The following is a 22,672-nucleotide window of genomic DNA, read 5'->3' on the forward strand; positions in this document are numbered from 1 at the left end:
GGGGGAAATCCACTAGAATACTTTAACTGAAATGAAAGCTATGTTAAAAACACGTATCTGTATTTTTTACTGCAGAAAGTATTATTGCTAAAAGTGAAAGCATAATCCAGCCTGTCCCATACATGTGTGCCAATGTGGAATCCCCCACACCAGACAAATATTTATTTTAACCTCACTTCCTACTATTGTGTGAAATGATGTCTTTAGGTCTAAATGTTCACTTTTTGTTTCGAATTTTCACACATAAGATACTAGAATATCTAATTCCTACAATAAAAAAATAAAGTGCAATATGCTACCCTGGGGTTATTCAGAAGACAAAAGCAAATTTTTGAAAACATTATGGTAGGAGATGCCAATATTTTTGGATGCATGGACACATTTGCAAACTGAACAAACTGCTGTTGGCCCACAACCAAGCACACACTGCGACCCATTGTACTGGCTAGAAAGCATGCTTCTTTTAAGTCGTCATTTCAGCAAAAAGAGGGGGCCATGTGGGCAATCGGGAAGGCATTTGCGGGAGCACATATGTGCCCATAAGCACGCAACTGGCAACCCCTGCATTAGGGCCATAAAAATTGATTCTAAATTTTCTACCCCATTCAAGTTTGCAAATAGTAAACATTTTAATCTTCTTTTTTTTAGTGAAATATTACCAAAACTATCAAGTTATTTAGGGTGTCAAGAAAGCATTGACCAAATTTAAATAGTGTTTCAAATGTATGAAAGAACGAATGAAGCATGTGTTTAACAGTTCCATCTTGCCCTAGCCCTTTAAAGCAGTAATGAACAGTTGGGACCTTTTTTAAGGTGCACTAGTAATTTATTTTTCATTACTTTTTAGAAGTCTTCTAGGAGCACACACCTTGATTGTTTGCAAACATTTACAGGGAGGTTATACCACATCACTGTTTAATGAACAAGATCTGGAAGAGTCCTCAGTCCCAGAAATATTTCATTTACATTTCTGAATCCTCAATCCAAAATATAAATATTATATTTAAAGTCAGACTTCCATATTACACCCCTATAGCTGTTTGAGTCATGTGCTAAAGGGCTGAAGAAGTGACATGTTGACATGGATTAGGGATAAATTAGGGATAAATTAAGGATCAAAGGGAGGGGAGAAGGAACAATCAATTAGACAAGGAATAAAAGCCCCCCACGCGCCGCTGCCACCGAAAAAGGCTGAATGTTCTAGCGCCCGTTTATTAAATGGGCTGAATGACACTAGTAATTAATGAGCAGTCATCACAATTGTTAAAGAAAAACACACAGTTCCCTAAAGAAGTTTTTTCATTAATAAAATTCATGTTTTGCTCCTTAGGACTGTAGGTTGTAATGACGTTAATGTAATTAAACATTTAGGCACCTCTTGAAAATCTTTTAAATCTACTTCTTATGGCTCTCCCACATGATATATATGAAAGTTTTATTACTAAGATATCAATCAATCCATTCTCTAACCTTTTCATATTCTCTAATCTCTCTAGTTCTTTTGATTTGCGAGCTGCCTTTTTAAGAATTTCATCAGGAACATCTGCTAGTTTAGCAACGTTTAGCCCATAACTCTTTGTGGCAACTCCCCTTGTTATTTGATAAAGGAAAGTGACAAATTCAGGGTTTTCTTCACCTTCAGATCCTAGGAAAACAAAAAAACAAAAACAAACATTTGTATGAAGATGTCATAATTGAGTTCAATATGGTTTATATTTTATTCATCTCAATAACCTGGAAATCTTATTTCCAGTCAACCACCACACTGCGCCAGCTTTTCAATCGTTCTAGTCACATTCGCTGGGTGACCTTTCACAGCCTAACCAACCCCACATGGTTGTGGTGAGGATAATATATAGAGAGAGAGAGAGAGAGAATTTTTTTTTTATATCATACCCCTTTCTTGTTCACGATCCTCTTCATTCACCAGAAAAGCCATATGGTAATTCCCAACTTGTCTCAGGTAGGCCCTTTCTAATTCACACACTGGAGGATAATGGGTGACAAACAGTGTCAATGAACCAACCTAGAGAAATAAAATATATTAAGGCTTTAAAATATGCATACTTCCTATTTAGAGAAGGTGAGGGAGGGGAAGAGGCAACTGGGTTCAGTCCTAGTCATTTGACTGAAACAGCCCTAGTTGTCTTGACAGATGGTCTTTATCAAGAATGGGACAAGGGGTGTGAACCCTGCTCCTTCTCAATCGCTCTGTGGCTTTTGTTACTGCTGACAATTGTATCCTGGACCAGTTCCATGGAATCTGTTTCAAGGGAAAGTGCACTAAGATAATCATTTGGGGACAAATCATTTTCACAGCTTAAAGCCGGCATCCCCAAACTGCGGCCCTCCAGATGTTTTGGCCTACAACTCCCATGATTCCTAGCTAGCAGGACCAGTGGTCGGGGAAGATGGGAATTGTAGTCCAAAACATCTGGAGGGCCGCAGTTTGGGGATGCCCGGCTTAAAGCTTTTCAAACTTTTAATGTTGGTGACACACTTTTTAGACATGCATCATTTCGCAACACAGTAATTCAGTTTTACTAGGAAACCAGAGGTTAAACTAACCCCTTTCCAGCCCCAGGGGATAATGGGGAGCGTTCACACTACACACTAACGTGCCACGACACACACTTTGAAAAGCTCTGTCTTGGATCATTCAAAGGGACAAATAATGCACTTACATCTCTAATAAAGTATTCCAGGGTAGCATAAGCAATTGCAATTCCATCATGTGTGCTAGTTCCTCTCCCCAGTTCATCCAAAATTACTAGTGAATTAGAAGTTGCTTTAGTAATTATATCAGCTGTTTCTGTCAGTTCTTCCATAAATGTGCTTTGACCTTTGAATATGTTGTCTGTGGCACCCATTCTGCAAAATAAAACAAAATTGATCAATATTATTAGAAAATAATACAAATTAGAAAACTAGGAAGCACACACTATTCAGTTTTTTAAATAAAAAAAATGCAAAAAGGATGAGTAAAAATCATCTGAACTTCTTTTACGTAATTTTGCTGCATCTGCTGTACATAAGAATAATATCTGGTTACTGAAGTACACAAAAAAGAACTCCAAAATATAAAAGTGTTTATTAATTTCAATGGGTCTACTCTGAGTAAAATTTAGCTGAATATCATCCCATGGTCTTCAAATATTTATTGCAAGAAAACAAGATGTATGCTGTCTTCCTGCAATTAATTTTAATATTTTATTTTATATTTTTGCAAACAACCTGGAAGTTTTCTTACAATCATATAAATTTTGTTAAATAAATACTTTTTTGAGCCAGGATAAGTTTTGACAAACTTTTCGTACTGAAGGTTTAAAATATTTAGTTATGCTTGATACTTCACTGGAAACTATATGAACATCTAGACAACAATACAGATGTATACTGCCGTATGTGTTGCACCCTAACCATTTGTTAAACTAATTACAGTACATTCATGGAAAGTTTTTTCCCAGGACTTCCTTAGCAGAAGTGGCCTTTATCTTTTAGCTATTTTCAGGAGCAGCTGTAAAAACAAATCTCTTTTGTCCATGATAAATAGCAATTCTACTCTCTCTGGTCCAACAGTGATAAGTGGTACAAATGATACACAAAAACCATTAGATAAGAAATGAACTTGCTTTTGGCATCTATTGTATATAACACCAAGGTACAATATTATTTAGAATAAATACATTTAATCCTCATCAAAAATGTAAAAAGGAAACTATTAAGCCATCCACTAATGTTACTCTTATTACTTGCTCTGTGTTTAAAAGCATTAAAAAACTCAGCACTTGAAAATACCTTTGCTGGCAAAGGTACTTCAGAAATGATGCATGTGTTAGTTCACTGCTGCTAAGACAAAACCAATTTTCCACCACCACAAGGCACAGGAAGTCAATCCCCAGCAAATTCCAGGCATGTCTTCAGTTAGGATGCTACTCAACTACAACAAATTTGTTAGTACTTCATAGTTTTTCTTTTAGTTAATTCCAAAGAAGTAAAAAAAGTAGAATTTTCTAGTATTAATTTACTTCAAAATAATGTATGTTTTCCTAGATTATGGTTGTTCTTCCAGGTCTCTAGTCAATAATTAGTGATAAATGTAGCAGATGAGGTCCCTTGTCACCCAAATTATTATAATTTTTCATCTCTCCCCACTCTTACGCATGCAGCAATACAGTTGCACATTGCAAATTGTGCAAAGAGATCCAATGTAATTACTTATTTCAAGTGTTGATAAGAGACTCATCTGCACAGAGCAAATTCTATCTGGAAACAATTCAATAACTCCTGAGCCAACTAAATCACATTCCAGAGAATAAAGCATTTTGTACAATTCTCAAACTTTAAATTCAATAGACAATTTAAAAAATCAAACACATTCTTTCAGATTTTTTTATTTGAACATATCAGACATAAAAATGTGTTTTGTTTTTATTAAGGTTACAAAAGAGATATATCACTGCTGCCAGAATGTTTTTGATCCTATTAGATGATGTGCAACAGGGGCAGCATTGTTTAATTGACTTCTACATTTAGATTAGATAGCCTGTACAAGATAATACACTCAACAGACACATCAAAGCACAAAGGGGGAAAATGATTACTTGCTATAACCCTAAATTATTAATATGAATTTTCTATGAGAGCAACTTCATAAACTGAAACTCTGAAAACAAACAACATTTAAGGAAATCCTAGTGGCAAAGCAAATTGCTACATCATACAGCAGGGAATGTAAGCAGGTCTGCATTGCTTAGCACACTGGTCATGAGAGAACCCGCATACTCCTTAAGATCATTACAGACAGAAATGTCATGTAATTAGAACATCCTGGAATCTGATGAGGTGGGCAGTTGTGTCAAGTACATCACTTTAGCTGTCACTGTTAAATTAATTTCTAACAATGAATTAAGTTGGCTGCAAGCTGATTTTCCACATTATTACAAAGTAATACACATTATTACAAAGTAAGTAAATAAACGTGTTCCCTAAGTAGGTAGAGAATATACAGCCCAACTTATATGTGGAATCTGAGCCTTTAAGCATAACCCTTCATATTTCCAAACTTTTCCAGTGACCTTGAGAGCTAGAAACTTGCTCTTCTTTTCAAGAATGAAGCTATACACTGAGCCAATCAGCACACACAAATGATATTTTAAAAGAAATATCTTATGAAGTGAAATTATAATTTACATGATTACTTATCTTTAAAACATGAAGCTTTGACATCTCACCTAGTAAATATACCAGTCACAATACCGATTCTTGCTTCCTCAGCTGGTACATAGGAACCAATTTGTGCCATGACTGTGATCAATGCAACCTGCTTTATATAAGAGCTCTTTCCACCCATGTTAGGGCCGGTAATTATCATTACCCTTTGACCGTCTTCCTGGAGAAAGGAAAACTATCATTAAAATACTTTTCAGAATCAGGTAATTTAACAGTTCCAGGACTGCCACCTCTGAACCAACGTCAAGGGTAGACCCACCCAGAGCACACTACAGTAATCCAACCTTGACGTTCCAATGCATGGACAACTGTGGCCAAGCTACCCCTGGCATCCCCATTCCACATATCCCAGATACATATTGAAGACATAAAGACACTCCACACAAGATCAGCTGTTCAGTCATAATAATGTAGTACCAATAGGTCTTCTGGCAATCAATGTCAAAAGATAGCAAACTGGGAGAGACATACATATTATGGCATAAAAATATCAGGCACAACCCACACCTCAGCTGCCACCTGAGACTAAAATGACTTCCTCCTCTCCTCCACCCAGGAAGGGTTCAGTTCCATGCTAAGTTGGATTCTCACTGTAGGGACATGATGCAACTTATCTCTCACATCACTGCAGGCCACTTCCAGTTTCTCACACTGTAAATGGTCAACTCTAGAGAACTGTGCACAGTATTCCAAATGCAGCCACACCAAAATTTGTATAATGGCATTTTGATATTGGCAGCTTTACTGTATTTTTAATTCCTTTCCCAATGATCCCTAGCATGAAATTTGCTTTATTCATAGCTGCCACACACTGGCATTCATTGAGCTATCCACTATCTGCTTTTTCAATAGGTTTCAATTATACAGAATTTCACCAACACACGTGGTGCCTCAGAACATAACCCCTGCATAAGCAGCGGGCTGCCTGTAGCCCAGTTATTCCTACTCTCTGCTTCCTGCTACTTAACCAATTCCTGGCCCACAGGAGGACCCCTCCTCTTATTCCATGACAATTAAGCTTGCTTGGCAGTCTTTCGTAAGGTACCCTGTCAAAAGCTTTTTGAAAGTTCAGGTATAGTATGAACATAAGAAACCACATTCAGGGTCTTTTTAGTCTACTGGGGGGGGGGGCTAATCCACACCAAAAACATGGTGTCATGATACATTTTGATTCCCTATATACCATACTTACTGATAAATGTGTATCATTTGGAACATACTGCTCTTGCTCTCCCAATAACACATCAATCACAGGGTGCTTCCCATTTTTTATCATTATCTCTGACCTTCCATCTTTTATGACAGGTCTGAAAAGAAAATTATGTTACAGCATGTTAGATGGAGTTCAAGGTGAGGCATCTGAAACAAGACTCTTGATTTTTTTGAAACTGAATCGATCAGGCCACAATCTACAGGAAATGTAATTCAATCTATCCTAGCTAGGAACTACACTGTCTAATCTTTTGAAGCATTACTATGTGTCCTCAAATATGACAAACATATGTTTGACAGTACTCGTTTTGTAGTCTGGTAAAAAAATCAACAAAGCTAACCTTAATATTCTACCATTGTTTAGACAGTGATTACCTGCAGTAGTCTCCTTGTTTGGCAACCTCAACCAGGGAAAAGATACAGTCCACGGTTGCTAGGTGACCCACAGCTTTAGATATTGTGTAGTAATGGTCGTTAAAATCACTATACAGAGGTAAAGGGGGGGAGAACGACATGAATAAAACATTAATATGAATAAAATGTTGAACTCTGTGGCAGCATATATAAAGTTCCTATATAAAGGTTTGGACCATCACCTTTTTTGGTAAAAACTGAAAATAAAAAAGAGGTGATCATATATGTGCAGTGGGTGTCAGCAAAAAATGGCTGCCATGGGCAGAGGAAAAAAGGTGCTGGTACTCTGTACGAAGAAGTGCTCATGTGTGTGTGTCTCTGTGCCTGTCTGTCTGCCTGTCTGTCTGTGTCACACACACACACACAGAGGGGGGGAGAGGGGGAGGGAGGGAGGGAGGGAGGGAGGGAGGGAGAGAGAGAGAGAGAGAGAGAGAGAGAGAGAGAGAGAGAGAGAGAACATCCTAGTTGGGACTATTCTTTAAAGAACAAACAAAACTAAATTAGACCATCTGGAAAGGGTATATTAACAGTGCAATGAGGACTTTGAAAAGATGTAGAATTTATTTCATTAAAATAAGTATTTCCTTTCCTTTTATGAATTACTAGCTGACCCGGCCACGCGTTGCTGTGGTTCTTTCCTGTGATCCCCCACCCCACCCTGTCCCGATCCATGACGTATCCTGCCCCTCCTCCCTCCACCCCGGCTCATCCCTGTGTTTCGGTAGGATACCCTTCCCTCTGTTGTCCCTGGGGAGTGTTGGCCCCTCCCCCCTGTATCTCCATACCTTGGCTCCCAGCCTTGGAGAAGGAGCTGTCAGTTTCTGGGTTCCATTTCCCAGTATTTACTTTTGTCTGAGCCCTCTGTTGTCCCCTCCCCCCTGTATCTTCATATATTGGCCCCTGCACACGCATCGTGAACATTTCTATCGGGGGTGATGATGCGCCCTGGGACCCAGAGAACTACTTAAAGAATCCCAACCCGGGGGGGGGGGGTGTCAAATAGTGAAGCCCCATAGCCCTGTAGCAACAGACAGGCCCAGACAGAAGGAGGGGGGTCATATGGGCCACTTGGCGCGGGCCTCCGAATCTAAAGGGGGCCTCAGTCAGCATATTCACAATCATTAAAATGAAAAAAGTAACAAAAGGGTTAAAAACAGGGCCACATTATCTACCTGGAACGGGCCCTGCAGGGGCCTGGCAACAGAAGGCGCATTCTGAAGCACCCAAGTTGTTCAGTTCCATAAAAAACCCAGGAAGTGGCAAGGGGAAGGTAGGGAATTGTAAATGGGGTGGGGGGTGGCCACTGCAAATATCTGGGGAGAGAAAGTGCGGAGGTGGGGTTTGTGGGTGTGGCGCATTGTTGTGGCTAATTCCTGTGACTGCCCCCACGTGTCCCGATACATGATCTATTCAGTTTGTCTTCCCCCCCCCCTCCATGACCGGCATATCTCATGACGTTTTAAAGGATGGTATTTATTTTTGTATTATGGATTTGGGGGGGGGGGAGTGGTGCTAAATTGTAAAGTAAAAACCCCTTGCCGTGCAGGATCCTACATAAATCAAAGGCCGTGCTGCGGTCTCTGCCACCCTGGTGGTTTTTTTTGGGGGGTAGTGGTGCTAAATGATAAAGTAAAAACCCCTTGCCATGCCCCCAAGTGTGTTGCTGTGGGTTATCCCCCCCCGGGGGCCTGTCAGGGGCCTACATAAAACAGAGGCCATGCTGCGGCCTGTGATAATGGCCGACTTGGTGGTTTCAGTTGCTTGGTTGATGATGTCATTTGGTTTGTGGGTGTGGCTTAGATTTCACCGGAAGGGAGGGGGTGGAGGAGGGTATAACGCCACTTGAGGGCGCTGTTTGACTTGGTGGAAATCCAGGTCTGTACCTGCCCAGGTGTGTAGCCTGGATCGTTGTGTCAAAATTTCAGGACGATCGGTCAAGCGGTTATGGAGAAAAGTGGAGAACGCAGTTTCACGATTTTTACATTTTTATATATATAGACTACGGCAAGACATTAGTGATATCAGGTGACACATTCTTCTGTAGCATGTCAAGCCAAGTGATTGGTGGTAGACGCTATACACAAACTAAAAGTAACAACAGGCCCTGCCTGCAGACTTACATCCTAAAGATTGCCTAAACTTTCCATTTGTTAGGCAAGAAAGCAGGAGTAGGAATACCTGGCAAAAGCAGTGGCTGAGCCAGGGCTGTGTGGGTGCACCAGTGGAGCCAATCCTGCACTCTTGCCAGTACACCCACACAGCCCTAGCTTAGCTGCAGCCTTGACACACACACCTTGCCCAATCCAGGTAAGCAGGAGCAACACTGCAGTTGGAATGGTACCACCTCACCATACCAGTGCCTCATGCTTTCTTCTCTAACAGACTCTGTACCATTGCAGACTTTGTGCAAGAGCAAAACCTACCTCATATTGATCTGCAGCACTCTGTGCTAAGGTAGAGCTGTGTTACCCAGCTCTTCTGGCAACTCCTCTCTGCCATTAGGGAGGAAGAATATGTTAAGTGTTACAGTACCAGCAATGCAGGAGTGATGGTCCTGAGGCATAGCTGCTGTTTTTCTTAAACTGTTGTAGAAGTTGTCTGGGTACAACATTGCCATTGGTGGAAAGAGGTGAACAGTCTGTCACTATAATTAATTTCTTAATTACATTCTAAAAGTCTTTTGCTAGAGCAATGTCACATTCTTAAGCTGAAAGTTCTTTTGACTTTGCTATTGTGTTGTTCGTCAGGAGGCAAAGAGGGACAACTGCTCTTGGCCTTACAATTAGTGCCCATGGCCAACAGCGCCACTGCCCCCCATCTGCCTGGCAAGGCTCTCCATCTCTGCCCGTTCTAGAGCAAAGCAGGAAGTGGGGAGGTGGAAGGCTTTGCCAGTACTACCAGTGCAACAGCAACAACAAGAGAAAAGAATGTAAAGGGGTAGGGGGAGATCACCTCTGCTAAAGTAGTGGCAAACCCTCTCCACTATCAGCAAAAAGTAAGCTGGGGAGAGGAAGAGATCCCCCACTACTATGAAGAAGAACGACAGCAGAGACAGGAAGGACGTGAAGGGGGACACATAGCGTGATCTGCCCTGGATCCTGGACTCCTTAGGGAGAGTCCTATTTTGGTGTAATTCTGTTGATTATCTTAGGATACTAGAGTGCACTGCTATAACTAGAGGCACACTGGCATCTATTTCAGGTGGATCATCTGGAGAAGGGCTGTAGCTCACACATACAGAAGTTTCCAGGTTCAAACTCCATCATCTACCTGAAATTCTAGAGGGGTGATACGTCAGTCAATGTAGACAATACTAGGCTAGATGAACCAATGCTCTGACTTATAAGGCAGCTTCTGGTGTTCCTATGACCAATTAGGCTACCCTTTACTTACTTTATAAAAACTGTAAAATGTGATGGAAGTACTCAAATAGGTCATGGCAGTTCTAAAGTACTGCCTTTATTTTAAATATAACCACCTTTCGAAGTTCAGGCAAGCCTATAAGCAAGGCAAACTACACATCAGACGCTTCTATAATAATAATAATAATATGAAATGTAAGCTTTATACTGTAGTTATATTTTGTAACATATTTTATAATCTTATTTCAACAGAAAAAACTGAATTTGTAAACTCACTCTAAAAAGCGTAGCCATTCAGCACTGCAGTCAAGGACTAGCTGCTCACGTAGCTGATTCAAATGTCTGTAATTTTCTACAATAAAAGGAGTGTGGAAGCGGCTGACTGCTTTTGTGCTATAAGAGAAAACCAAATAGGAAATCAAGGTTACTAAGCAATCAGTCATGCAGCAATATGTAAAAATCAGACCAGTTCTTTTTTTAGGACCAGTACACAAATTAAAAATTTTCTGCACAGAGGTAAAGAAAGAAAGAAAGAGTGATCCATACTATCTGAAGTGGAAATGTTCTTGACGAAGCAGCTGCTGCTCATATCTGCTCAAATACTTTACTTGCAGTAAACATACCATTGTGCATCAAACAACAACAAAAAACCACACTTTTACTTCATGGAGGTTCCCTTCATATGGTCGAAATGTAACGTGAGAAGCAGTCACAATTCCCTATTGTGAAACACAATGTAATTGTACATTAACAGTTTTCAGGAAAGCAGGATAAAAAGAAATGAAGAGGAATGTGTATTGAAGGCTGCATGGAGAGAGATGCTGGACAAAGATGTAGCATTGGTCCATCTTGTTTACCTACCTGGTTAGGCATATGTAGAATCTCTTACATAAGAGCTTATTAAAAGCATTTCACTCATTCTACAATATTTAGAATGACCAAATATTAGATTATCGCTTTTTCAGTGATCACCAAAATTTTCAAGTTTTCATTTGGGTGGTTGTTGCTTTTTAAGTCCTTGAAAAAAGAGTGAAATCCCCCCCCCAATCTTCACATTTTTACATGGAAGTAATTCCAAGTTCTGTAGTGTGTAAGCCCAAGTAAATGTAGCCTTGGGTCCTCAGATTGGGCACTGCTGAGAGTACCATATACTCCCCAGGGGTGCATTTAGCATGTATTAGAATCTGGGCTTTTCCAGTCCTCTGGAATCAGTTATCACCTGAATTTAGACAACTGCCTAGTCTCTTGATATTTAGGCAACTACTGAAAACATTTTTGCTTCAGAAGTGTGACTCAGTAATTTTATGGCCTCTTAATTGTACAAATAGTACAATCTCAAATTCTAAATAAACTATAAAATGTACATTTTATGTTGTAAAAGCAGTTAAACAAGCTTAGTTTTGCTAAGAAAGTAAGTGCTGCATATGTTTCAATACTTCCCAAAAAAGAAAGGATAATCATTCTTCAACTATTTCTCTATTTCTTGTTGCTTTTAAAAAACTGCTTTTTCAAAAACAAAATGAAAAAGGAGCAGCTGTCCCAGTTCAGTTGCACAGATCTGTATGTAATGTTTAGTGAGGCCCTTCAGACATCTCAAGTATTTCTAAACTAACAACTTAAACCTTTATCTACCTGTTTTTAGGCCAAAGATAGTGTCTCTCGCTGCAATTTAGATAGCTTGCATTTACTTTTATTTCCACAGATTCTCTAATCCAAGTTACAGTTCTATTTGAGAAAAATAATAATTATGCTACCGCTAAAAACTGTTCTTATGTATTAGATTTTGAATCAGTATGAGGGAAATGAGTTCCTACTCATTCCCCCCCCCCCCGAAAAAATGCTCCAATCTGTGTCCTAGCAAGTTGACATGTAACAGAACACACAACATAGAATCTTAGAATAGAATTCTAGAGTTGGAAGAGACCCTGAGGATCATCTAGTCCAACCCCCTGCAATGCAAGAATATGCAGCTGTCCCATACGGGGATCAAACCTGCAACCTTGGTCTTATCAGCACCACACTCTAACCAACTGAGCTGTCTTTCTACAGCACTAAAATCTAACTGACACAGAAAGTAACTAGGTAGTGATTTCCTATTTCTTGTGACAAGGCACCCAGGCCTTGAATACTCAATGCAGATATTCACATTGCTGGCATGTTATGAACCTGAGACAGCTCCCTCCCTGCCCCCATTCTTTAATTGTGACATGTATACCCTGCTCTTACATGGGCAGCAGTTTCTCATCCAGACTACACTTGTTTATCTTCACTAAAATTACAGCATTTGGTGTTCCCAGACAATTCACCAGGCTCCTTCTGAAAGAGTTCTTTATATCTGCTTACACTTACATATATGCTTCTGAAACACAAAACCAGCAAACACAAGACACTGAAACAAAACGGGAAGATTGCCCAATGCATGCAGCACATGGATCAAGAACCTTTTGTTTTTCATGATAGTTTCTTGATTGGTACTCATCATTTTGATGAGCTTTTGATATGAGCACATGCTGCTAGATTCAATTTTTAAAAAAAAATTAAAATAATTAATTACTTCTATGCTAAGAGACCTTTAGAGAAATCAAAATTATTTAGAAATAGGCTTCTACTGCTCACTGTGTAAAACACATATTCCTTCCCTTCTTTGGTAACCCTGATTAAGCAAAGAAGTCCAATGACATTAGTAAACAAAGCCCTTGTGATCTAGCATAACATTTCAAGAATATAATCACAGAGGATAGTTTGACTGGGTGAAATACCTCAGGCTTTAATTCAGTCCTAGATTAAATTACTAGCCAGAAGAATAGGTATCATGTATGTTATAATATTTACCTTTTGCTTTAACATCAGATCCATTTCAGCTTACAAAGTTTAACTTGTTATGAGATGTACATATTATTTTTAAAGGGAAAATATTTAAGTAGTAATAAAAGATTTTAATTCCTCGCTGTGAATTAGTGTGAGCAAAGTCACACTAAAGTCAATGGGATGTACCTGCACATAACAGATGACAGGACTGCATTCTCAATATAAAAAATAGAAGGAAGCAGGAAATCAGTTTATCGACCTCAAACTTTATGTTACATTATGAACATCCACACATTATAAATGGAAGCTCCACGAAAGTAGAAAAATGTATTAACTAAGATTATATATAAATGATGAGAACACAGCTGTCCAAATAAATGTCAGATTCTTTTGATGAGAAAATAGCCCTGAATTTAGTAAGGAATCTGACTACATTATGTGCCTGAGTAAAGTACTGGTAGGCCTGACTACAGCTTTTGAGCGGTCCTTAACAGACTCCCCATGGCTCCTGCATCTTACACCCTTCCTCATGGCAGCACTCCACTATAGTGCTGACTGGGCCACAAACCAAGCATGGCAGGGGGCTGACAACTGTCTCACCACTTCCCTGTGATGCAGTGCTTACTGGGCAGAGAAGAGATTTTCCTGATGGTGGTGATCCTGTAACGGGCTGCTGCCACCAAGTAAGCCAGCAGGCAAGCAGGAATGAGGCTGACTCACAGTGACCACAAGTGAAGTGACCACCGCCAGGCAAACCAAGAAGTTAGCTTGAAGTGGTGACTGGCCGCTGCTGGGGACCTCTGTGTCCATAGGACCAGGTAAAGCAACATCCCTGGTGGGCTGTACTGGCATGTGTAGAAACCTGGAAATGCCCCCTTTGCCATGTGCTGATGCCAAGACTGATTACTGTACCTAAGAGTATTAGATACTGATTTATAGTTTGCAAAGTTATATTTAAAAACATTCATCCAACTCCGCCATGCAGAACTTTAAGGTGCTTTCATGCAAATTATCTGCATCATTAACATATATAAAATTAATGGTAATCATATTGCGAATTACATTATCTTTACATACCTGCTAACTTTAATCCAATCATATGGTACAGAAGATAAAAGTGAATTCTTGACTTCAATCTGAAACTAAAATATCTCTGCATTACTATTATTGTTATCATTATTATTTATTCCATTCTATCCCACCCTTCATCAATTTACAATCCATGGGCTCTTGGGAGGAAAAGCGAAATACAAACATATAATGCATTCACATAAAGAAAAATTAAATTCTACAAACCCTCTTGTTTGAACTACAACTTTCCACAGTCCTAATATTTTACAGCAAAATACCAAAATCTTGCCACTGAGATTATTGCACCCATCAATAGATGGCCCAACAAATTGTTATGTAAAGTATCCTAGTCAAGTTTCTTCCCATGATACCTTGTTACTACTTATGTTATAGTTTAACTTACCTGTTTTAATGTCAGGTTGTATAGCTAAAAGTGTATTTATTTATTGGATTTATAGCCCACCCTTCCTTCCAAAGGAGCCCAGGGCACCAAAGTGGGTATCAACTGTTACCTACTTTTTAAAATGATTCTCAATGCAAAAACCAGAGGCTGAGCTTATATCTATCTCACTTGTTATTTGCTTACCCTTGAAAAAAAGCTTTATCAACAGAAGATAATCTCTTTAGACTGTATCTAATATCTCGGATTAGAATGACAGTAGCAGGAAAAATGATTTTGAGTTAATGCAGCTCTATTGGTTGCAAGTCGGCCCATTGGTTGGAAAACAGGTGTCCGGCTCAGAAATGGAGCTAGGAAAATCAATTTGGCAAAGTGATATGCCAATTCAATATTATCTATAATTTGGCATTTGGTAGTCATCATACAAATCACACATCTTTTGTCAAATTGACAAAAAAAGGATTGTGTGTCAACTATTTAGCTGCTGTGCTTCTATCTGCATTCCATTCAAAACATTTAAGCAGCATAAACAGTGGTACGGATTAACCTTTCTACTAGCAAGAAATCGAAAAGATCTTTCACAAAAAATGCACTTCATTTCGTTTAATAGCATATCAATACAACATCAGGGGAAAACACTTTGAAGCTGTTTAGCTTGCAGAAGCATTATTTATTCTGACAGCATATAACCTGCCTACCTAAAGATGAGTAAGAGGATCATTTTCTCACTTTTGAAGATGGGTTGGCAGTCTTACCCTTGTTTTGTCTTTTTATTGTCTCCGAATCCTTTATTCAACAAAACTTTAAACTTTATTATATTGTATGGGCTCACTAATTAACCAATTCAGTTGCACTATAATTTATTATCATCTGTGCTCAAGCAAGCTTTAATTGGGTAATCAATATGCTACTCTTACATTGGTCTAATGAATTTCTCTTGAAGAAGCAAACAAGATTCTTGGAGAATACCCTCTCAACCATTATCTGTGAAAGTTGGTAACAGCTACATGGCAGAGATTGGCTGGATTTGTCAGATCACTGGACAATATTGTTGGAGGGGAATATACTTTCTGACTGAAAGGAGGCAGCGGTAATATCCCAATTTAATATAAACTGGTCTCTCTACTTGTGGGTAATCTGCCTCTTCATGCAGTGCTTGGGAGGCCCTTTTGATTAACCCAGGTCAATGGGAACAAATGCAAATTCCCCAGCAGCTTAGGTGGTTCTAGTCTTTAAAGCTTTGCCTGCTGACAAATGAACACTTGAACAACAAAATATGACCGATGAAACACATAAAATGCTGGCAAAGGCAACAAGAAAAAATATGAAGCTTATATTTAACTTACTGCTTGTCCTGACACTGTCACATAATCCTTAGAGGGACAATTTAGCATTCTTCGTATATCCTGAAGGTGTAACTGGATCTGATAGTGCACTTCCTGAATCTCATCCTTCCTCTTTCTTATTAAGGGAAATTCTTCAAGATCCTTGAACAGTTGGGTTTTGTCTCCACTTCTAAGTATACAGAATCCAACATTTGATAGACCCCCCAAAAAAGTACACACATTCCTTAATACTAACAAAAAAAGTATTTATATTCATAACAATAATATTATGTTACCAAATATGTGTAATACTAACACACACGTTAGTAAAAAAAGAAACTCCATTACCTTTCAGATTAAGAATAATATTTTAAGTGCATAAATAAACCAAACTAAAGAAATAAACAATTTTGTTTCACTTGCAGGGATTGTAGTCAAAGTAACTTTAGGACATTTCAAAGAAATGCTGTAAACTGGGATATATAGCATTTGATGTACAGAATGTAATAATAAATAGAAACCAATTACGTTAGCATAACTATTGTTCCGTGCTACAGGAACTTATGGTGAAGATTAAGAAATCTTATTAAGAAACACTCAAGGAAACTAACTGCTCAAGGTTAAAAATGAATGGACAGCTTAGAAACTGAACAATCTTTCAGTTCAGCAGAATTTATTCTATACAGTATTCACTTTCCATACTAACTGCACATTAAGTGTCTGTGGTAGGTGGCTACTGTCAAAACTAGTGCGTTCAAAGACCTTTGCCTGAGGGTAAGTCATGGGGCAACAGGGTAGCAGTAGTGGTGTCCAGGTAGCATGGCCAGCTCAGAGGATTACAAAGAAGAGCCATTCGTTAATATTACATAAGGATATTGTACCATGCTTATATAACAATTAAGGCTGCAATCCTAACCTGGAAATAAGCCCAATTGAATTCAGTCCAGCTTATTTTTGAGTAAACATGGAAAGATTGTGCAGTTACTTACTTTGCTGCTGCTTCATTAAGCATGCTTATATACTTCTTTGTTGAACAAAGCAATTCTGGAATTTCCAAAAGACTCTTCTGTAATAAAGGTGTTTGAACCTGAGTACGTATAGCTGGAACCAGTGCTGTGATTGCTGTTTCCAACCGAGAGAGTGTGCTGACTACCAGATAGAACTCTTGAATGGAACACTGAAATTAGAAACAATTGTAACTTCAAGGCTAATATTTTTAAAAATTAATGTTCCTTAGTTTCCTCCCAATTTTGGACATTCATTGAAATATATGCACCCTGATTATACTTGCTGCTGGTATCACAATGCGAAGGGAACTTTCATATTTGGGATGAAGAAGAAGAAGAAGAGTTTGGATTTGATATCCCGCTTTATCACTACCCTAAGGAGTCTCAAAGCGGCTAACATTCTCCTTTCCCTTCCTCCCGCACAACAAACGCTCTGTGAGGTGAGTGAGGCTGAGAGACTCCAAAGAAGTGTGACTAGCCCAAGGTCACCCAGCAGCAGCTGTATGTGGAGGAATGGAGACACGAACCCGGTTCCCCAGATTACGCGTCTACCGCTCTTAACCACTACACCACACTGGCTCTCAAATTGCAATCAAATTGGTGCCGTTTTAATAATGTTTAAATTAGAATATCAATAATAATTTAATTTATATTTTAATGCATAGCCTGAAACTGTAGGCCTACTACCCTACAGCATTATGAGGCAACTTACTCAGCAAAGACTGAAGGAAATCCATATTTTGCATTAATCACATGAACAAAATACTTTTCTCAAGACACTGCTAATATTGAAAATGATTTAACCCTCTACTTAATGGTGGAATTCAAACATACTGCAAGGGGGGGGGGGAATGAAAACCTTGGGTCAGGCAGCCGTATCAGCCACGGTGAAGTGTGAATTACCATGCAGTTTCAGGGTCATCTTGTCTGAATTAAATGAAAACAGATGTTGTGTACTCCTTCACCCCAATGACTTGTTTGTAGCTTCTTTTTTACTGGAAAAGGGAGGGTCTCAATAAAGGCATTTTTTTTTACTTGCAGGTAGTATTATGCTTAGTAACTTTCACCAGGTATTTTATTCCAGGTATATATTTGAACCTGGGACTAGATTTACAGTGTTAATTTTTCTACTAATGTAGGGTTAAATTATCTCCTTCCTTTCAATGTATGAATCTTAAACCTAAATTTCAAGGAAAAAATGCCTTTTGAAAACCATATTTTAATATAATAGAATATAGTATTAATCATTTGTAGCTCACTTTTTTATTTTTTACCTTTTTGTGATAAATACTACAGAGTCCTCGTTCAACATCTGGCATCTTATATAGAAGGTGCTTTATTTGGCCAAAGACACTCGATTCTGATAGGAGAACCTCAGACACAGCATCAAGTCGAGAATTAATTTCACTGTTAAAAAAGGATTAAAGTTTACTACAGATTGAATGTTCTCTACAGTATAAGAATTTCAGGATCTCTGTCTGGATCTCTTAAGTGGGCTGGGTAGATAGAAGGCAAACTTACATTAAGCGGCAAGTTTCTTAAAAGATCTTTAACACCACCATCAGAAAACAGTTTACATTGAAAAGATTTAACCCAGAGTAGCCTTTGCTTATTCTGTGGATTTATATTCCCCACTGGGCACAGCACAGACACTCTTCCTTATTTAACTAGGGGCTGTACCACTGCTTATTCTGCCTGCCAACACCCCTGCAATTCCCCTAGAGAATTGCATTAAACCCCTAGAGCTTCCCGTTAAAATAACATGCAACTATTAAGCTTGCATTTCACTTTCCCAACCCCATTTCTGAAGCCGCTTCTCTCTTCTAGTCTGCAATCCCCCTTTGTGCCCATTTCCATCTTCACCCCCATGTCCATGCCTCCTCCTCCTTTTGTGCACCCTCCCTGCGCACACCCACCACCCACCCACACTGGTAGCCTACTGCATCTTTCTCCTCCATCACATTGCATCCATGAAGCATTGTTTTCACCTTCTGCCCAATTCTTAAGCGGCCATCCCTTCCTGTTCTTCAGATTCTTTCATGGCCCTGCTTTCATCTTTAACCCCAACCCCATACCTCCTTCTCCTTTTTTGCAACCTCCCTTGCACACCCATTTGCACCTTCACACTCTTTTCTCAACTCTCCTTTGCACATGTTGTTGTTGCTTAGTCGTGTCCGACTCTTCGTGACCCCATGGACCAGAGCACGCCAGGCACTCCTGTCTTCCACTGCCTCCTGCATTTTGGTCAGACTCATGGTGGTAGCTTTGAGAACACTGTCCAACCATCTCATCCTCTGTCGTCCCCTTCTCCTAGTGCCCTCAATCTTCCCCAACATCAGGGAAAGAAAGAGGGTGCACACAGAGCACCCCTATTTCCATGCAATGCCCTGTCTTCTATTCTGCAGCTCCCTTTGCGTGCACACACGCCATGATGATATAAGTTACTTTAAGATGAATAGACTCTGAAGAGCAATCCTGCCAGTTATCTTGTTTAGTTGGAGAACTTTTCAGTTGGTGAGTGTTATACTTTATTAACAAGCAAACACCCATATATGCACATCTTCTAAATTCCCACACTGAATCTGGAACCTCATGTTGAAGACAACACATGATACCAGAAGTGAAACATACTGTAGCACAGTATTATGGAATATCTGAGGGCTCCACATCCTTTATTTCTCACACATGAGGCAGCTGGGGAATGGAAGAGGGTGGAGATTAAAACAGTCTCTCCCTCCCCCCTGCCCTATTCTTCTCTTCAGGGATGTAGAGACACTCAAGAGTTTTTTAAAAACAAACCAATTTTAACAAGAAGAAATAGCAGAGATGGGTACAATGCAGCAGCTAACACCTTTTCCCACTCCCTTATTGGGGTACTCAGACTTTGTTTTTAAACAGTCATTTCCCCAACCCCCAGAGTCACCCCTGCTCGCTCCACTGAAAGCTCTGTCATGTTTAAAATTGCCACTTTCCCCTTCAGATTTACTCCACCCCTGCTCTATTCAAACCTCTGTTGTTGTTTAAAACTATGTACCATTTTCCTCTGTGTCTTCATCCCTGCTTTACTAAAACCTGTGCTGCTATGTTTTCCTCTTTATCTCTCCCCCCACCCTTATTCAAATTTCTGGCACTCTTTTATGCCAACACTTTTCCCCTCTCATTTTTTCTCCCTTCTTGCTCCCATGTCAAGCTGATTATACTAATCTGTCTGGATAAACCAGCAATCAGGGGCTAGCTTAGTACCAGTCTAGAAATTAGGAGAGCCAATTCAACATACAAGACACACACATGCCTCTCTAAATTGAAGGATCTAACATTACATTTATGGATAGCATGCCACCTGAGCTAGCCTTTTCAAAAAGCTATGACTGTTATGATTCAAATGGAGGACCATTCTCTGAGTCAAAAGGCTTCAGACATTTTTTTCCTAGTTTTTGTATGGGTATTTAAAAGAGAATATAAATACATCTAAAAATACTAACTATATATTACATTGGGACTGGAAAAACATGTTTATGAACTCTATTTATGAATACATAATATACCAACATGAACCAGTATGTGTAAACATACTACGACACAGGAAAGATGAAACACTACCCTCAAAAGGTTAATCTGCACTTTAAATCATTTTCACATATGGCTATGCTACTATAGCTCCAGTAATCTAACACAAAAGAAGCATGCATACACTTTGCCTGCTGTAATCCTCAATATTTAAAAAGCGGGTCAAGAGAACATCATCCAATATCAAGTGACCTATTTTATTTCACCTCACTACGTTTTTTAAACACTTTCCCAAGAATAATAAAATATAAGACTCCATAGAGGATTATGTATGGGATAAATATGCCACTGTAAAAGGGCCATTTAAAACATTTTTGCTTCTACTACAATCTGTTGTAAATACAGTACAACAAATATTATGAGAAACTAAATATTCAGATTGTATTATCTGACTTTTAGTTTTTATATCTATACTAGGACTTGCATCATGTATATTGTCAACATTTTATGCAAACACAAATTGTGCTACAAGATTATTTAGATTTATAGTAATTGAGATAGATGGATCAAACTTTCTATATACTTTTAGCATAAAAGCCGCAACAGTCTTTTTTCTGTCAGGAAGCCCCTGAGTATGAACAACAATGTGGGGGGGGGGATGGGACAATACGGGCCATGCTAAATGTGTGAGAGAAAGTTAAACAAAAACCCATGCAAAAAACCCATCAAGTTTTGAGCCTGACTGACTCTTCAAGGAACTGCAGAACTATTACTAGGATGAAGTTTTCTTTTCTTCTCCCAACTTTCTAAGTAAAACATTAAAAACTTGAAACATCTTGAAACATACTACATATCCCATAGCCCATTTCTAGCAGTTTTAGAATGGCTCCTTTTGGGGTTTTGTTTTGTTTTGTGTAATGGCACAGCTCTCTTCATATTTGCTAAACAATAGTGAAAATATTCATGAATGCATAGAGGGATGACTAGATCTGCATACTACTATCTCCACATCTGTTAAATGGCAATCAAGGGCTTTTGCTTTCCACAAGTAAAATGCAACTTCAGCAACAATCACCTTGAAAAAGGAAACAACCAAATTTATACAAATGAAGGATTTAAATGTTTGCCAAATACAGGTAATCTTACGCAAGGGTTATGTTCCTGGCTATAGAGCGTACAGTGGTACCTCTTGTTGCAAACGGGATCCGTTCCAGAGGACCGTTTGCAACCTGAAAAGGCCACATCCTGAAGCGCCACGTCTATGCAGGCATGTGACGTAATTTGGCGCTTATGCACAAAGCACAATTTAGCATTTCTGTGCATGCACACGCGCCGAACCCAGAAGTAACCCATTCCGGGACTTCCGGGTTCAGCACATCCATATCCCGAAAAGGCGCATCCTGAAGCGGATGTAACATGAGGTATGACTGTATAAGCAAAATTGTGTAAAGTACTAGGATTTTTTTTAAAATTGTTGCAATTACCCATGAGGGATAAATGCAGCTCTTAGTCTTCCTCCGCTTTTTCCTCACTGGATGATACTTCAGGATAATATGATAATATGAGAATAAGGGGGATTGACCGATAGTTCAAAGAGGTGCTTGGGGGGGGGTGTCCAAACTTTGAAATCAGATCATTTCTGTACAACTGGGAATATGTTTACTCTTTCTCTGCCATATTAAACAGTTGCAGCTGTGGATAATCTTTAAGTGTCTAGCATAAGAGACAGGATCATTTTTTCATACAAAGTTGTATTCATACCTCAATTGTAGTAGGAGAGGAGCCATTCTCTATAGCATTATGAAAGCGAAAGGAAAGTCCGATGCTGTAAAGAAAAATATTGCATAGGAACCTGGAATGTAAGAACCATGAATGGAGGTAAGCTGGATGTGGTCAAAAATGAGATGACAAGAATAAATATCGACATCCTGGGCATCAGTGAACTAAAATGGAAGGGAATGGGCGAATTCAGTTCGGGTGACTATCATATCTACTACTGTGGGCAAGAATCCTGTAGAAGAAATGGAGTGGCCCTCATAGTCAACAAAAGAGTGGCAAAAGCTGTAATGGGATGCAATCTCAAAAATGACAGAATGATCTCAATACGAATCCAAGGCAGACCTTTTAACATCACAGTAATCCAAGTTTATGCACCAACTACCGGTGCTGAAGAAAGTGAAATTGACCAATTCTATGAAGACCTACAACACCTTCTAGAAATAACACCAAAGAAGGATGTTCTTCTCATTACAGGGGATTGGAATGCTAAAGTAGGGAATCAAGAGATAAAAGGAACAACTGGCAAGTTTGGCCTTGGAGTTCAAAATGAAGCAG

The 22,672-nt window shown here is 39.2% G+C and overlaps 1 protein-coding gene across 2 annotated transcripts in view; it reads right to left on the minus strand.

Moving 5' to 3' along the window:
* The window catches only part of MSH3 (mutS homolog 3), a 62,655-nt gene that overhangs the window by 5,859 nt on the left and 34,124 nt on the right, over positions 1 to 22,672 (minus strand). For both annotated transcript variants that reach the window (XR_004691562.2, XM_060280217.1), the window contains 11 exons: positions 18,106 to 18,238; positions 16,814 to 17,001; positions 15,846 to 16,014; positions 14,106 to 14,170; positions 10,497 to 10,613; positions 6,820 to 6,927; positions 6,425 to 6,539; positions 5,235 to 5,392; positions 2,685 to 2,871; positions 1,897 to 2,026; positions 1,471 to 1,645 (listed from right to left, as the gene is read on the minus strand). Coding sequence is in view for 1 of the 2 variants with exons in the window: in XM_060280217.1 (XP_060136200.1) it covers positions 1,471 to 1,645; positions 1,897 to 2,026; positions 2,685 to 2,871; positions 5,235 to 5,392; positions 6,425 to 6,539; positions 6,820 to 6,927; positions 10,497 to 10,613; positions 14,106 to 14,170; positions 15,846 to 16,014; positions 16,814 to 17,001; positions 18,106 to 18,238 (1,545 nt within the window). In the remaining variant the exon portion in view is untranslated. The remainder of the gene's footprint in view (positions 1 to 1,470; positions 1,646 to 1,896; positions 2,027 to 2,684; positions 2,872 to 5,234; positions 5,393 to 6,424; positions 6,540 to 6,819; positions 6,928 to 10,496; positions 10,614 to 14,105; positions 14,171 to 15,845; positions 16,015 to 16,813; positions 17,002 to 18,105; positions 18,239 to 22,672) is intronic.

This window comes from Zootoca vivipara, chromosome 11 (assembly GCF_963506605.1).
Source record: "Zootoca vivipara chromosome 11, rZooViv1.1, whole genome shotgun sequence".
NCBI classification, from domain to species: Eukaryota; Metazoa; Chordata; class Lepidosauria; order Squamata; family Lacertidae; genus Zootoca; species Zootoca vivipara.